This window comes from Pelophylax lessonae (genome assembly GCF_965119305.1).
Source record: "Pelophylax lessonae genome assembly, chromosome: 8".
Taxonomy (NCBI): Eukaryota; Metazoa; Chordata; class Amphibia; order Anura; family Ranidae; genus Pelophylax; species Pelophylax lessonae.
The window spans coordinates 180,943,346-180,960,141 of record NC_138775.1 but is presented as its reverse complement, the minus strand read 5'-3'; the positions used below and the strand labels follow the sequence as shown (position 1 = coordinate 180,960,141).

The 16,796-nt window shown below is 47.8% G+C and overlaps 1 protein-coding gene across 1 annotated transcript in view; it reads right to left on the bottom strand.

Annotated features, from left to right (window-relative positions):
* Positions 1 to 1,597: 1,597 nt before the first annotated feature.
* TDRD5 (tudor domain containing 5) overlaps positions 1,598 to 16,796 on the bottom strand; it is a gene marked incomplete at both ends in the record, with an annotated part of 586,386 nt that continues 571,187 nt past the window's right edge. Inside the window, one exon of the mRNA XM_082265311.1 lies at positions 1,598 to 1,827. Coding sequence (XP_082121437.1) covers positions 1,598 to 1,827 — 230 coding nt within the window. The remainder of the gene's footprint in view (positions 1,828 to 16,796) is intronic.

The following is a 16,796-nucleotide window of genomic DNA, read 5'->3' as shown; positions in this document are numbered from 1 at the left end:
GCAAGAGGACAGTGTTTCAATCGTTTTATTTGGTTTTAACAAGTGGTTAACATGCAAAAGTTCTGCCCGCGCAGGGGCTAGCACTGAGGTTAAACAGGTATTAGCTAGGGATGCACCGAAATGAAAATTCTGGGCCGAAACCGAAAATTCAGGATGCCCTTGGCCGAAAACCGAAAATGACTTTTTTCCCCAAATGATTTTAAATAAGTTATCTGACACTGACTGACTGACACTCACTGACTGACTGACACTGACTAACTCGCACGCTGCAATTAGAAGGGGATGAGCACTAGGCTGTGAATCCGTTCTACTACTGATACTTATGCAGGACAAAAGGGGAGAAACTTTTTTTTTTTTTACAGCACATATCAACATTACCTTCCTCCGCAGCGAACACCACGTGAAGGCACTTAAGGGAGGAGGTGGGTGGAGCATGCAGCAGTCGGCACGGAGGAGAATGAGATCCTCCTACACTCTGCATTCTGGGTCCCTCTCCCCCGGGACGTCACTGGTCTAGCAAGCTGTAAATCACAATGAAGGCATACGCATCGGATCGCCGTGGACAGGGAAGTTAATAGCTCACTTTTTGCACGGATCAGCGGCCATACATTTTTGGCATATTTAACCCCTTATCGGCCGAAATTAGAGAGTTGCATTTTTGGCCGAAAATATCGGTGGTCGAAATTTCGGTGCATCCCTAGGATTAGCCCATAAGAAGGGCAAAGATAAAGCGACACAAACAGAAAAAAATGAGAGATAACACAACAGCAGTAAATTTAAGTGTTAATGATTTAAAGTGACTTTGCCATTCCTCTTGATATCCTATCTAACAGCATGTGTGTCAATGGCTGTTGTAAGCTCTTCATTGTGCCCTCTTTCATATATCAGCTCTATAGCAATACCTAGGTAGCAGATGTAAAAACTCAAACTGAAAATCAGCTTTCAAAGGTAAAGCCAAGTCTTACACAGTCTGTTAATATACAATTGCATCCTATTATTTTGTTCTTTGCATATATAAAAAAAATACATTCCAGCTAGTTTGGAAAGGAGGGATAAATTAAGAGGAAGAGAAGGGGAAGTAAGTAAAATGCATTTTTACTGTATTTCACAGCTGCCACCTAAGGATATCTAGAGAGATAAGCGAGAAATCAATAAAGAGTGTACAAAAGCTTCTATTCACAGGTACTGTTTGATGGGATAGCACGAGGAAAGGTATGGTTTACTTTAACTGTTCATAAGCATACACAATTTGACTGCCATCATCATATGTAGGTGATGCTTTAGGCATGTTAATGTCAATATATTTCAGATTTCAATTATGTTGCTTAATGCTGAATGAAGAATGCTCTGTGATCAAATCATATGCACCACTGTACATTGAACTTTTAGAAGTCTCAAGCGCTAGCTCCAACAAGAAAAACAAACTTTATGTAAAGAAACAAATACTTTCTGAAGGTGAACAATAATAAGAAAATAAACACATAAAAGGTGAAAGAAGAACCAACTTGAGAAGCAAAAATAGGTAATAGCAAATTGCCAATCATACACATTTGTTTTTTTACAAGCACTGAGCTGCATCCTATCCAGGTTCTTTCAGTTATGTCTTGGTGGAAGTGGAAAGCCAGTTCAACAAGTTGCTAGAAGAGGCAGCTAAGCGAGCTGCCGGGCCAAGAGCTACTGTTGTCGAGTGCCTAGAAATCTGTAACTTCTGAAATCCTAGAAGCAGGCTGCTCCCTTTTGTTGCTTTATCATCCCTTAGCGATTCCTGAAATACCATTAGGTTCTTTTCTGGCTTTACTTCTACTGGGGTTATGGGTGGACTATGACCTGTAGATGAACAGATATTTAGTCAGCAGATTTGAAACCAACACTACCTACCCAAAACTTCAATTGTTCAAGTCAAGCAGTCAGTTTTATATTTACTACGGTTAGCAGATGACATGGTGAGGGAGTTCATCATTTACAGTCAGGACCATAAATATTGGGACATCAACACAATTCTAATCTTTTTGGCTTTATACACCAGCACAATGGATTTGAAATGAAACAAACAAGATGTGCTTTAACCGCAGACTTTCAGCTTTAATTTGAGGGTATTTACAACCAAATCAGGTGAAAGGTCTAGGAATTACAACGGTTTGTATATGTGCCTCCCACGTTTTAAGGGACCAAAAGTAATGGGACAATTGGCTGCTCAGCTGTTCCATGGTCAGGTGTGTGTTATTCCCTCATTATCCCATTTACAGGGAGCAGATAAAAGGTCCAGAGTTCATTTCAAGTGTGCTATTTGCATTTGGAATCTGTTGCTGTCAACTCTTAATATGAGATCCAAAGAGCTGTCACTAAGTGAAGCAAGCCATCATTAGGCTGAAAAAACAAAAAAAAAACTCATCAGAGAGATAGCAAAAACATTAGGTGTGGCCAAATCAACTGTTTGGAACATCCTTAAAAAGAAAGAACGCACCGGTGAGCTCAGCAACACCAAAAGACCCGGGAAGACCACGGAAAACAACTGTGGTGGATGACCGAAGAATTCTTTCCCTGGTGAAGAAAACACCCTTCACAACAGTTGGCCAGATTAAGAACACTCTCCAGGAGGTAGGTGTATGTGTGTCAAAGTCAACAATCAAGAGAAGACTTCACCAGAGTTAATACAGAGCATTCACCACAAGATGTAAACCATTGGTGAGCCTCAAAAACAAGAAGGCCAGATTAGAGTTTGCCAAACATCATCCAAAAAAGCCTTCACAGTTCTGGAACAACATCCTATGGACAGATGAGACCAAGATCAACTTATACCAGAGTGATGGGAAGAGAAGAGTATGGAGAAGGAAAGGAACTGCTCATGATCCAAAGCATACCACCTTATCAGTGAAGCATGGTGGTGGTAGTGTCATGGCGTGGGCATGTAGGTCTGCCAATGGAACTGGTTCTCTTGTATTTATTGATGATGTGACTGCTGACAAAAGCAGCAAGATGAATTCTAAAGTGTTTCGGGCAATATTATCTGCTCATATTCAGCCAAATGCTTCAGAACTCATTGGACGGCGCTTCACAGTGCAGATGGACAATGACCCGAAGCATACTGCGAAAGCAACCAAAGAGTTTTTTAAGGGAAAGAAGTGGAATGTTATGCAATGGCCAAGTCAATCACCTGACCTGAATCTGATTGAGCATGCATTTTACTTGCTGAAGACAAAATGCCCCAAGGACCAGCAGGAACTGAAGACAGTTGCAGTAGAGGCCTAGCAGAGCATCACCAGGGATGAAACCCAACATCTGGTGATATCTATGCGTTCCAGACTTCAGGCTGTAATTGACTGCAAACGATTTGCAACCAAGTATTAAAAACTGAAAGTTTGATTTAGGATTGTTAATCTGTCCCATTACTTTTGGTCCCTTAAAAAGTGGGAGGCACATATACAAACTGTTGTAATCCCTACACCGTTCACCTGATTTGGATGTAAATACCCTCAAATTAAAGCTAAAAGTCTGCAGTTAAAGCACATCTTGTTTGTTTCATTTCAAATCCATTGTGGTGGTGTATAGAGCCAAAAAGATTAGAATTGTGTCGATGTGACAATATTTATGAACCTGACTGTATTAAATTCTTGATTTTGGCAGGGTCATGAGCAAAACATCCACATGGATCTATCACATAATTAACACCATAAAATTTTACTTATGCTGAGTACTGTGCACCAATACAGCTACAATTCCCCCAAGTAAGGCCCCTTTCAGAAAGGGCAGACTCCATCCAGCGGATCCGCCTGCTCAGTGGAGAATCCCGCTGAGCAAGCAGATGACAGGTCTGTGTCTGCTCTGCATAGATACAGCCCGCTGTTCTCTATGGGGCAGTCAGATGGAAACAGACTGCATCCTGCAGGGAGGAGGGGGCCTACATCCTGTAATGTACTGCAAGAAAATCACTCTGTAGGTAAGACAAAACCTTTTTTTCCTAATCTTACATTATAGAATACAAGATTTTGTATTCTGCAACCAAAAGAACATCCAACAATACATCCAACTGAGGGGGGAGTAACAGCAAAAAAAAAAAAGTGAACATGCCCACAAGGAACAAATCAACAGGTTAAAAAGGGTGACCATCTGAAGAACCTTTTCACCGATGCCAGCATCAGCTGAGGCCTGAACGAACCTGTAAACAGAAGATAAGTTGGTGGGCTTTACTAATCTGAGCAATAGAAGCCTGATATTGAAAAGTCTATGAAGCACTAACTGATTGAAAGGAGGGTGCTTTGACCATAAAAGGAGGAACCTTACCCCCGAAGTCATAAAACCAGTCCTAAGGGCAGAGGATCCAGACTACCTGGGAGGGCCCACAGGATATATGCCAGGAGCCTGATACGGTCCAAATACTGCGACCACCTGGGCAATGAGATGAGAATCATCAGGATCCCCTTCCATCTCAAGCCTGCAGGCGGACAAGAGTTTTTAGAGGTGTAAAGATATAAATCAAGTTGAAGAACATGACTTTCCATCAAAGCAAGAATAAAAGCAACTTCTCTTTGAGCCAGGAGTCTTCTGGTTCCTCCCTAATGGTTAATGTAAACCACCACGTTGACTGACTAAAGCCTGGTCAAATGAGCCTGGAGACGAATGGTCCATCATTGAAGGGACAACCGGATTACCCTGAGCTTCAGAACATAGAATAGGAGATACGTTTCCTCTGGCAACTAAGTCCCTTGCACCGACAGAATGCCAAGATGTCTCTCCAGCCCAACAGGTGGGGCGCTCATCGTGAGAAACTACCAGACCATCTGCCATCTGGAAGAAGGATTAGCCTGTTTCCATTGCTAAACATATTAAAGTAAATGTAAACTCACACCTTGTAAAACACCACATTCAGTATAAAATAAAAATTAAAGGCAAAAAATGTGTACATAGATCTTAAAAAAAAAAAAAAGTGATCACATTCCCCCTGGTCCACACTGGCCTTCCCAGTGAATGGCTGTGCCGGGGAGAAAGGAGTGTCAGAGAAACAATACAGAGAAACATGTGCAACTTAAGAAACTTGTACAGCATGCAAGTACATGAGAGAGAGCTGGTGTTACATACGTAGGATCCAAAGTGGTTTACATTGACACTGCAAGTCATAGTCATTCCAGACATTAACCTAACCGGATATGGTTACGACAAATGAAGGGATTAAATGAAAATCATCAACAAGCAGAGTGAATGCCAGGGTATATGGTTTTCCTGTTGGTAGGAACAAACACATGGAGTAGAATAAGGGGGTTACATGACATGGTTGACATCTAGTGCCAAAAAACGTGTAGACAGTGAGCGGATCAAACAGATAAAAGCAGATGGGGCCGGGAAGAATCTCTCTAAGGGAGGGGGCTGCGTAGTCTAAAGGATAATTTAGGTTGCGTGCAAGCAGTGAGGTAGAAATCAGTGTAGACAAAGTATTGCTAGGCTCTTTAAGTGGATTGGAAAGTTTATTGTGTGTTATGCAGGGTGGCTGTAAGGTCTTCCATGTTCCGTAGTTGATTCACTTTGGTGAAGCAGAGAGACTTTGTTGGTGGTCAAGTTTGCTTCCAACGGCGTGGAAAACAAGCCTTTGCCGCATTCAGCAATTGAATGGTTAAAGACTTCTTGATAGGTCTCTGACAGATACAGCAAACATGCCGCTGGGTTGGCATACAAGCCCAGCGAGGTGAGATGTTTGATTACGCTCATCACCTCCCGCCAGAAGGGTCCCTTTTTGGGGCAATGCAAGAATATGTGGAGAATAGAACCCTTCTCCTCTGTGCATCTCCCAACATTTATTCAGGACTTGAGGACAGGCTTGGTGGAGAGCACAAAGAACCCTATACCACCTTGTATGTATCTTGCAGTTGGTCCCTTGTATCCTAGTAGCGATGGAAGACTTTTGGGCAAAGTGAAGGACATGCTTCTGTTGCTTTGCTGTAAATTTGATTCCCAGGTCAAACTTCCATCGCAAGAGGAAAGGTGGGACATAGTTAGATCTGCCCTAAATAGGGAGGCGTAGATGGTGGAGAGGCAATGGCAGATCAGTTCATCTCTGTGGCAGATACACTCCAGCTCAGTGAGAGAGTGGGCAATAGCCTTTTATCTGGAAAGCCTATGGAGGAAGTGGCAAAGCTGAAGGCAAGTCCAAAGGAAGGTCCACAAGTGGGGTAATTTCCATTGGGGAGAGGGGGCCCCATCTTGCGTCAAGAAATCAGACAATTGAGAGTAGCAGCTTGGCTGAAGGCATTTGTTATGAAGACCCGGGGCAAATTTGGGGATGCCAAAAACAGGCACAAAAGGTGATTGAAAAGGCAAAACCCGGGTGCTGTGGATGACATACCTAGAATACGCCACTGTGCTTCCCAGTATAGTGTGGTTCCTGAGCTTGGCAGGCAGCAGAGAGGTGATCCAAAGCTAGCTCAAAGCCATGTCCCGAGTATCATCCAATTCAATGGCTACCCAATGTTTCGCCTGACCATGACAGTGCTAGTCAATGAGCCTGGTCAAGTGGACCGCTCGGTAATAGACAATAGTAATATTAATAGTGAACAGACGTGGCCTGAGGCTTGATGTGAGCAGACACATGTGAGCTGCTCTCTCCCAGTCATACTGCATCGATATCCTGCTGCCCATCAACCGACTCTGCCTGTCTTCTGCTGTGTGCCCGAGACCCTCCGCATCCCTCCGGTATGTCCCCGTCACGGAAAACCTCTGAGGCGGCTGTGAAACTTGATAAATTCTGCCGCCTGGACAGAGGCACCCAGGCCAAAGATGGCTGCACTCCGTCCTCTCCCAGTGCACCGGCCGCCCCCTCCCCTGAGCATTGCAAGATTCTAGAGGCTTTATCTACCTGTCAAGCTACCCTCACCTCTAAGCTTGAGGAGGTGAAAATAGATATGTCCTTAATCCACCAGGATCTGCAAAAGCTCCGCGGCCGTGTGACTGAGGTGGAGGAGCAGGTGGGTCATGTGGAGGATGCTGTGCTCCCTGTACAGAATGCAGTTGAGCAGGCCTCCAGGGATATTCAACAACTGTTCCACAAGCAAGATGACTTGGAAAACAGGGCCAGACGTAATAACTTTTTTTATTGGTCTGCCTGAGAGGGCTGAAGGCTTCCACCCTGCCACATTCTTGGAGGAGCTCCTAATCTCTACTTATGGCTGCACGGAGTTCTCCCATGCAATGGTTGTGGAGAGGGCGCACAGAATGCCCGCAAAGAAACCCCCCCCCCAGGGTGCCCCGCCGAGAGTCTTCATAGCAAAATTCCTGAACTTCCGGGATCGGGATGCTAAACTGCGTTTGGCCAGAGAGAAGGGTAATATCCCGCTAGACAACCACCATATTAGGGCGTTTCCTGACTTTTCTGTTGAGGTGCTGAAGCAATGCAGCCGGTACACTGACATCAAGAGGCGCCTTCGTGTGCGCAACATGAAATATTCTATGCTGTACTCTGCTCACCTGCGTGTGGTGGGTGAAGATCGCGTTAATTTCTTTGAGGATCCTGATGCTGCTGTGTCCTGGCTGGATGGCCTGCCTTGACCTTGAACAGTCCAGCATCCCCCTTTTGTCCTTCTACACTTGCCTTGTATCCATACACTTTTTTTTGTCATTTTACCGGGACTGTTCCTGGCTCACATTCCTTACCACCTTTCTGCCTTCACTGACTGCTGGGTCCCATGCCTGGGACCACCCTTCAGAGTTGATTTGCCCCAGTTGTGATCTGCCCGTGGGCCCGAGACTTAGGGCTGTCTTCACGTCCTGGTTCCCTGCCTTTTTTCTTCAACGTCTGCCCTGCTGGTTAAGCTTGTTGTCCTTGGCACTATTGTACCACTCTTCTGGGTCTGATGCTCCCATGTGTTGGGGTTTATGTGGGTTGGGATTGTTATTTGTTTTGCGCTTACTTTTATTATTTTCTATATGTATGGAACCTGCACTTGTTTATTTTTTGCCATGCTATGTCCTGTATTTTCTATGCTTTTATGCGTACTGGGGGGGGGGGGGGGGGGCTGCCTTGCCTGTCCTGGGGATTCACTTGTTGCCCATGCTTGCTTTTGAACCCTCCATGCTATTATGGCTACTTTAAAGTTGCTTACTTGGAACGTACAGGGCCTCCATGACAAGATCAAGCGAGCAGTGATTTTCTCTTACCTCAAGGATAGTCGGTGGACATTGTGGCGCTGGTGGAGACGCACGCTGAGGGCCGCCTCTGCCGTTCACTGCGCCGCCCTTGGGTGGGTTGGTCCTTTCATTCCACCTATTCCTCATACTCGAGAGGAGTCACGCTCCTTGTTTCCAAATCTGTCCCATTTTTGCCGCTGGAGGTGCTCACGGATCCCCGGGGCAGGTATAGCTTCGTTCATTGTACTATCGGTGGTCATGCTATACTGTTGCTTGCTTGGTATGTGCCCCCCCCCATACGGCCTCACTGCTGGTCGAGGGTTTCCATTTTATGTCTAGATTCCCCTTGCTCCCTGCTGTTTGGCTGGGCGATTTCAATATGGTGTCCAATCCTGGGCTTGATCGTCAGGGTCCTGTCCCTCTCCCAGCTGCTCAACACCGAGATACCAGGTTCTGTAGGTTACTTCAGAGTTTTGGCCTCCTTGATTCCTGGCGGTGCCTATTCCCACACACCCGTGCCTACTCACTCCACTACCCATTCGACCATGTCCACGATTGACACTATCTGGGTGTCTCAGGTTTTGTCCCCCCGGCTTCGACTGGCAGGATTTGGCCCCCGGCTGTTGTCGGACCATGCCCCGTACTGGGTCGCTTTGAACCCGTTTACCCCCCCTCCTCCTAGGAGCTGGCGCCTGAGCCCGTTTTGGCTCACGGTCGTCCCTAACCTGTCGAGCCTGGGGGACGAATGGGATCATTTTTTCAACACTGTGCCCACGACCTGTCCCCTTGTTGTGTGGGAGGCGTTTAAGTGTCATTCTCGGTTACTTCTCACTGAACAAATTTTTAGGTTCAAGCGGGCTTCCAGATTGGCCTATTCTGAGGCAGAGACGTGCTTGGCTGTTCTTGAACACCAGTATGCTCTCTCCCCGTCTCCCGAGTTGCTTGCCTGCTTGAGACTACAAAACAGGGCGGTGGAGCAGATGTGCCGTGAGAAAGCGCACCGTAAACTGTTTTTCTGCAGAGAGCTTATGAACAGGGTGAACGCACGGGTAAGCTTCTAGCATATTTGGCTCATATGGATGACAGGCCCCCGGTGGTTATTTCCCTTAGACATATTTCTGTGGGTGACCCTACTGATCCTGTTGCTGGGGAGTTTGCTAGATTCTTTAGAGACGCTTACACGACCAGGGTTCAATACTTCCCACGAACCTATGGGTTTGCTGGACTCGATCACCTTTCCCATGCTGACGGAGGACCAGGTAGCTATGTTGGACGCACCTTTGACCTTAGACGACATCACTGACGCCATCTCTAGGTTGGCACGCTCCAAAGTTGATATTTTGGCTCCTAGGCTACTGGCAGTATACAGTGAGATGTTTGTTAAGGGGACTATGCCTGCCCCATGTGCGAGGTGTTAATTGTTCTTATACGGAAACCCGGTAAGGACCCCTAATTTCCGGAATCATACCGCCCCATATCCCTCCTGCAATGCGACATCAAAATACTGGCTAAGATTCTGGCCCTTAGACTCAATAAGGTTATTTTGTCCATTATTCACCCAGACCAGACAGGATTTATGCCCAATAAACACTGCATGTAATACCAGACGTTTATTTATGAATGTTCAGGCCCCCCACGATGTTGTTGGCACTAGGGTGCTTGTCACCCTGGATGCCGCCAAGGCCTTTGACTCTGTTGAATGGCAGTATCTTTGGCATTGTCTACAGCGTTTTGGGTTTGGACCCCGTTTCATTAAATGGATCACGATCCTCTACCAAAACCCCCGTGCACGGGTGGTGGCCAATGGCTGGGTGTCTGATCTGTTCTCCCTTACTAGGGGGATGAGGCAGGGCTGTCCGATCTCGCCTTCACTGTATGCCCTGGCTGTGGAACCCCTGGCTATTGCCATCAGGTAGCATCCCGATATCCATAGTCTTTCCTCTGGTACTTATGTGGACAAGGTAGGTCTATACGCAGATGACATGGTTTTATACCTCGCTGATTCTGACCCTTCCCTGTCCGCGGCCCTTTCACTCATCAAGCGCTTTGGTGCCTTCTCAGGGCTTACGATCAACTGGGACAAATCTCAGATTCTCCCAGTGGATCCGTTTCCACCTACTGCTGAACAGGCAGCTTTGCCATTGAACCGTGTAGACAGATTTAAATAACTTGGAGTACTGTTTACCCGACTATATTCCCCTCAATATTGAATTCCCATTTGACTTGGTTAAACTTAAAACACAGGAGTGGGCGAGACTTCCCTTGGGGGTGGCGGGACGTGTGGCCCTGATCAAGATGATCCTACTCCCCAAAATGTTATATATGGTATGGCACTCCCCTGTCTATATTCCATTCAGATACTTTGCAGTTCTGGACAGGCTGCTCAAGACCTTTGTGTGGGGGGTCCTCTCGTCACAACATTGCATGGAGACACACTCAGAAACTTGTGAAGCTGGGGGGTCTGGCTGTCCCTGACTTTGGCGCATACTATATTGCAGCTCAACTCTCACATATCTTCCATGTGAATGGCATGGACTGTGACAGGTACCTCGCTCTGGTGTGTCACCGCGTGGGCGCCCGTTTTCCCCACCCACTCTGTGACATCCTACGGGGCGCGTCGGGACTCCCTGGCCCCTCAGTACATGGTAGCACCTCAGCCCACTTCAGGAAGTATGGGATGTTGTGCTAGCTAAGCTTGACAGCCCAACTTTACATACCGTTTTGCCCCTTTGGCACAACAGACATCTTCCAGAATTGCTTCAGGTCCCTGACCCAGGGATGTGGATGTCTTACGGCATTTACTTCCTCTCGCACGTAGTACACGATGGAGCAATTAAGTCGTTCATGCTCCTCTGTGAAAAACCGTTCCGATACCGGAATTGAGACAATCACACCCTGAAGCAACAGGTCTTGCACTGCCCTAAAGAGAGCTTGAATCGGTCCAGGTACCAATGCACATTGGAAGGGAAAAACCTTTCCGGGAGGGGCAAGAACGAAACGATCTTGTAACCAGACAGTATCACTTTGTGGACCCATTTGTCGTTTACCATGGAGGTCCACGTGCCCGGAAACTAGCGAAGACGTCCCCCCCCATCCCAGGCACGGGTGAGGGTGCAACCTTCATGCTTAAGGAACCTTGTCCACGGGTCTAGAGACACCCACTCTCGGCTTTCCAGACCAGGGCTGCTTGGGACCTCCCGAAGAGGGTTCTGAACCCTTGTCAGTGGACCATGCGGGACGAAAAAAACGTTTGTGAGCCGACAAAGATGGGCCACGACTGCGACGAGGTTCTTTTCCCTTCTCAGACTGTGAAAGAAAGGCACTTTTACCCCTGCGAGACTCTTAATGATGTCATTCAAGGTAGCCCCAAACAGGTGATCGCTCCCAAAAGGGTAAATTGGTCAGCTTTTTTTTTTAAGAAGTTGGGTCTGCAGACCAACACTTAAGCCACATAACATGCCTAAGCACCACTGCTGAAACAGATAGCTTATAAATCATGTAAACCGCGTCCAAAGAGGCATCACAGAAACTGCAGCCCCTGGAAAAACTGGTCTGCCAATTCAGCAAAAACAGGGGTAATCTACTCATCCTCCAGGTTACGGTAAAAGAGTTTTGCCCATTCAGCTAGCATTTGTGACACCAGGGCAATGGCTAGGACTAGCCTAAGCACCGAGCCAGCAATAGTGAACATATTGTGGGCCACAGACTCCGTCTTCCTGTCAGCCGAATCTATAAAAGCCGGAGATTCCCGTCACGTACCTGGGAGGAGTCTGAGTTGACAAGGTCGGCCTCTCTTATATCTCCGGCCCAGACCCCACTGAAGGCGAGACAGAGGGTGTCAAGGGCCAGGAGGGACACGAGTGCCTGTGGTTGTTGATGGATCAGGATAGGCTGCTTGGCCGGATCCGGGAAACTGGAACATGCAATGCTGTATGGAACAGGTGCAGCAGATAGCCAGGCAAGCACTCGGGTAGCTCTGAGAGACAAGGTTTGAGACGGAGTCAGAGTAGTAGGAAAGCCAGGGTCATCAACGGGTGTTGCAGCAGGGTACCAAATCGTAAGCAGAGCCAAAGTCAGGGACGGAGCCGGGTCAGGTTTAGCAGAGAAGCAGAATCCAAGTCCAAGTTCAGAACAAGCCAGGTCCGCAACAGGGAAGCATACAGGTATCATCAGGTCACAGGAAACAGCTGAAGATCAGTCAGCACAGGAAACAGGATTGAACTTCCTTTAAAATAGCCTGTCTGGCGCCACGCCCATTAGTCATTCTTCTGGGAATAGCCTGTGCACGGCCACGCCCCAGACGTCTCACAGGGATTCCCTGACAATTTCTCTATCCAAAGGGGACAGGCACTTGTGCCGCAGTCTTTGCTGCATCCTCCATTTTTAGTTTCCCGCACTGATGTAATCAGTGCGTCAACTAGCGCCTTCTAGTGCTCCACAAGTGTGGAGGAATCATCCTCACTTTCAGATGAATCAGGGGGCGTGGCTGTAAACCCACAGAGTGGGCCACGTCCGTGGCGGCAGAGTAAGATTCAGGAAATGATGAGACAGATTAGGCAGGGGACACTTTGTGCTAGCCCGCCGCCCAAAGGCCACCTCCACCCGGGAAATAGAGGACTTCCGGACCACCGCCAGTGCATCAATGGGTGGTTGGGACCACAAAGGGACCCTCAGCTTCCGAGAGGGGGTCAGGTGGGGAAACCTGCTCCTAATACTCCATAAGTAAAATGGGGGACCCACCACAAAAAGTGTCTAGCGCCACTATGAGACACTCCCACCGCACCGGTAGCACCACCGGGTCACCAGCAAACAGAGCACCCCACAACCTGCAGCAGAGAAAGGGAGGGACCCCACCAGACATCAACCCACCAGAGTAGCACCGGTCTGCACCAGAGGTAACTTAGCTCCACATGCAGTGTACAAGGGAGAGAAAAAACGCAGGAGTTAACACTAGGGGAACAGGAGGAGCTACCACAGCCAAAATCGCCTCCCAGAGGCTCCACTGTCATGGCCCCCGCTCTACTAACACACTGGACCAATCAAACATGGCCGAAGTACAACACAAAGATGGCTGCTGGCCATTAGAAACACAGGCCGCAAAGAAATGGCCACCGCACGTAACATCCACAAGGCTCCCAGGGACCCAGGAGGGATCCTTGACATCAGCCACCTTGAAGGGGGTGGGACCTGGGTACAGGACCACCATCAGCAGCCAGCGCCTCCCCCTAGCCGTGAAGCCCATCTGCAAGCAGTGTGCCCCCCCGATACAGTGCAGCACACCATCCCTTGCCATTTACCAACCCACCATTGGGTGGTCTGAGGGGAACTTGCGGGTCCATCCGTCCCAAACCAATACAAGGGGAGAGGGGGGATAGCTACTCACCATACCAGGAACCAGGCAGGCACCACTGCAGACAGAACCTCCTCGCCATCAAAATGGGGGGCTGTCGGGAGGAGCAACGCTGCGACTCGGGCAGCGACCCGATCATATGCAATCTCGCGATGCATTTAACTCACAGGTCAGCCCCCGTCCAGTGGAGCTATGTCACGGCCGAGGAGCTCTGGTCTGCACCTGTTCACTGGCCAGACTGGGGGACCACTGGATCTAGCTTTCCAGCCAGTCGCCCAGTCCAGCATTTGATTGTGGATCCCACAGCAAAAAAACAGGATACAAAATGCCACGTAAAAGTAGAAGATGCCAGGACCAGAGAACCCAGCAGAAAACTAGGACCACACTCCTAACTAGACAGAAAAAAATGAAGGCCTATAGCAAAGATGGGAATGTATACCACCTAGGACTGCCCATAGGTGTAGCCAAGTCTTTTTCTGTCTAGTGTCCTACTCCTGTAGGGGGAAATATAACCCTGTGGTTCTGAATAATGGAGAGCTGTGTGTCAATAAACGAAAGAGAAATGCCCTTTTTGGCAAGTGTTTGTCATTTCTCTTCAGCCTGAAAAAGCAACTCTATGTAAGCCTATGTGTTCATGCACACATGGGTTTTTTTTCTCAGCCTAATACGGCTGTAAACACCTATCACCACCACCTTCAGGAGAGGAGTTTTTGATCAGAAAAGACCCTCGACACAGCAGTGATATAAACGCAGTACATTTTAGACGTTCCTCTCCTGGACAGAAGAGTAAATGATTAGAACCTGCCCAAAGGGAGTTTTTAACCACTTCCTGCCCAACCACGTCATATGACATCATAGACTGAGTGTGGATATCTGAATGATGCCTGCAGCTACAGGCATCATTCAAGTATCTGCTTTTTCTGCCAGCGATTCCTTGCACCGCAAAAACAATCAAAGCAGCTGTATAGCGGCTTGCTTGCCCATGTGATCGGTGAGCTGGAGAATGAATTGGCCGGCAGCGGCCATTTATTATAGAGCTGACTGAGGAGCAGATGGTCCCCGGTCATATCCAGAGGCCGGGCGCGACATTGGGACGTCATGTCCGGCCTCTGCATTTGTAAACACTCAATACCATAAAAACAGTAAAGAGGACCTGCCATGCCATATTGCTATTACAAAGGATATTTCTCATTCCTTGTAATAGGAATAAAAGTGATCAATAAAAAAAAAAAATGTAAAATGTAAAGGGAAAGTGTCAAAATATATATAAAAAAAATAAATTGAAAGCGCCCCCGCAGAAGCAAAGGCATACGTACGTTGCACCTGCATATGTAAATGACATTCAAACCAAACGTGAGGTATCGCTGCAAACAGAGTGAGAGCAATAATTCTAGGCCAAGACCTCCTCTGTAACTCTCAACAGATAACCTGTAAAAAATTGTAAAGCGTGGAGATTTTTAAGTAACGAAGTTTGGCACCATTCCACGAGTGTGTGCAATTTTAAAGAGTGACATGTTAGGTATCTATTTACTCAATATAACATAATATTTCCCATTATGCAAAAAAATTGGGCTAAGTTTAGTTTTTTTTTTCATGGAAAAAAAAAAAACAAAAAAAAAAAACCGACCACCATTTTATTCCATAGGGTGTCTTATAGAAAAACTGAATTTTTGTAAGAACTTACCATAAAATTCCTTTCTCTGAGTCCTCTGACAGTCGCCGCCCACTCATACAGTCATCTATTATGGGATGTCCCAAAGCAGTGTAGACATGAGGGGTGGGAAACGCAACCGTCACAAAGGCAATGCAGCACCCAGGTAAGAGAAAGGAACCTTATCTGAACCAAAAAGGTAAAAATCGCTGGATAACAGAAAAGCTCAACTGGAGCGAACAAAACCCAGGAAAGCAAATCAACAAAGGGGAAACAAACCCCAACAAGCGGGGACAGCCTAACGGCATGTCCCCCTCAAGGCACTGCCGCACACAGAACTTTGCGGCCAAAGGAGGCATCTGCCGATGCCAAAACATCAAGTTTGTAAAATTTGGAAAAAGTGTGCACGGACAACCAAGTCGCTGCCTTGCACACCTGGGCCACCGATGCTTGATGTCGGAAAGCCCAGGACGCACTCACCGCTCTGGTAGAGTGCACCTTGACAGGGAAGGGCGGCACCCGTTCTCTAATTGAATAGGCCTGTACTATCGTCTGTCTGATCCATTTCGAAATGGTTGCTGCAGACGCAGCCATACCCTTCCGAGGGCCCTCGGGAAGGACAAAAAGAGAATCAGTCTTTCTGAAGGATTCAGTAGACGACAGGTACACCCTGATCGCCCAGACCACATCCAAGGAATGCAAGGCAAACTCCTTAGGATGTTTAGGATTCGCACACAGCAAAGGCAAGACAATGTCCATGTTAAGATGAAAATCAGATACCACCTTAGGAAGGAAAGATTGGCGAGGTTGCAAGACCACCTTATCCCTATGAACAACCAGGTAAGGGGAGCGGCAGGACTGGGCCTCCAACTCCGACACTCTGCGAGCAGATGTGATCGCCACCAGAAAGGCAACCTTCAGTGACAGCACAGGCAGAGGAATCTCCCTGATGTTCTCAAATGGAGGACGTTGCAAAACGGACAGGACCAAATTCAGGTCCCAAGGAGGTAAAGGCGATGATCTGGGGGGAGCCAGATGACGCACCCCTTGAATAAAGGTGCGTATCAAAGAGTTTGACGCCAAAGGGCGCTGGAAAAGGATTGCCAGCGCAGACAACTGACCCTTAATAGTGGTCAGCGCAAGACGCTGGTCCACACCAGATTGCAGGAAGGCTCACACCCTCGTCACCGAAAAGGTGCGAGGATGGAACCCTGCGATTCCCACCAGGCAAATTAAGCCTTCCAAGTACGGTAATATATCTTACCGGATGAGGCCTTCCTAGCCTTGAGTAGAGTAGGAATGACTGCCAACGAGAGACCCCGATCTCTCAGGACCTTGCTTTCAACAGCCACGCCGTTAAAACAAGCGACTGTAAAGCAGGATGGAAGATCGGCCCCTAAGACAGCAGATCGTCTAGTAACAAGAGCCCCCAGGGAGGCTCGACGACCAGTTGCATGATGTCCGCGTACCAAGGCCGGCTCGGCCAGTCCGGGGCCACCAGAATCACCAACTTCGGTTCCAAGACCAACCTTCGAAGGAACCTGGACAACAACTGAATCGGGGGGGAAGGCATAAATCAGATGATACCGATTCCAAGGCACCACTAGCGCATCCGAGGCGTCTGCCAGAGGATCGCGCATTCTTGCCACGAACCTTCCCACCTTGTTGTTTAGACAAGACGCG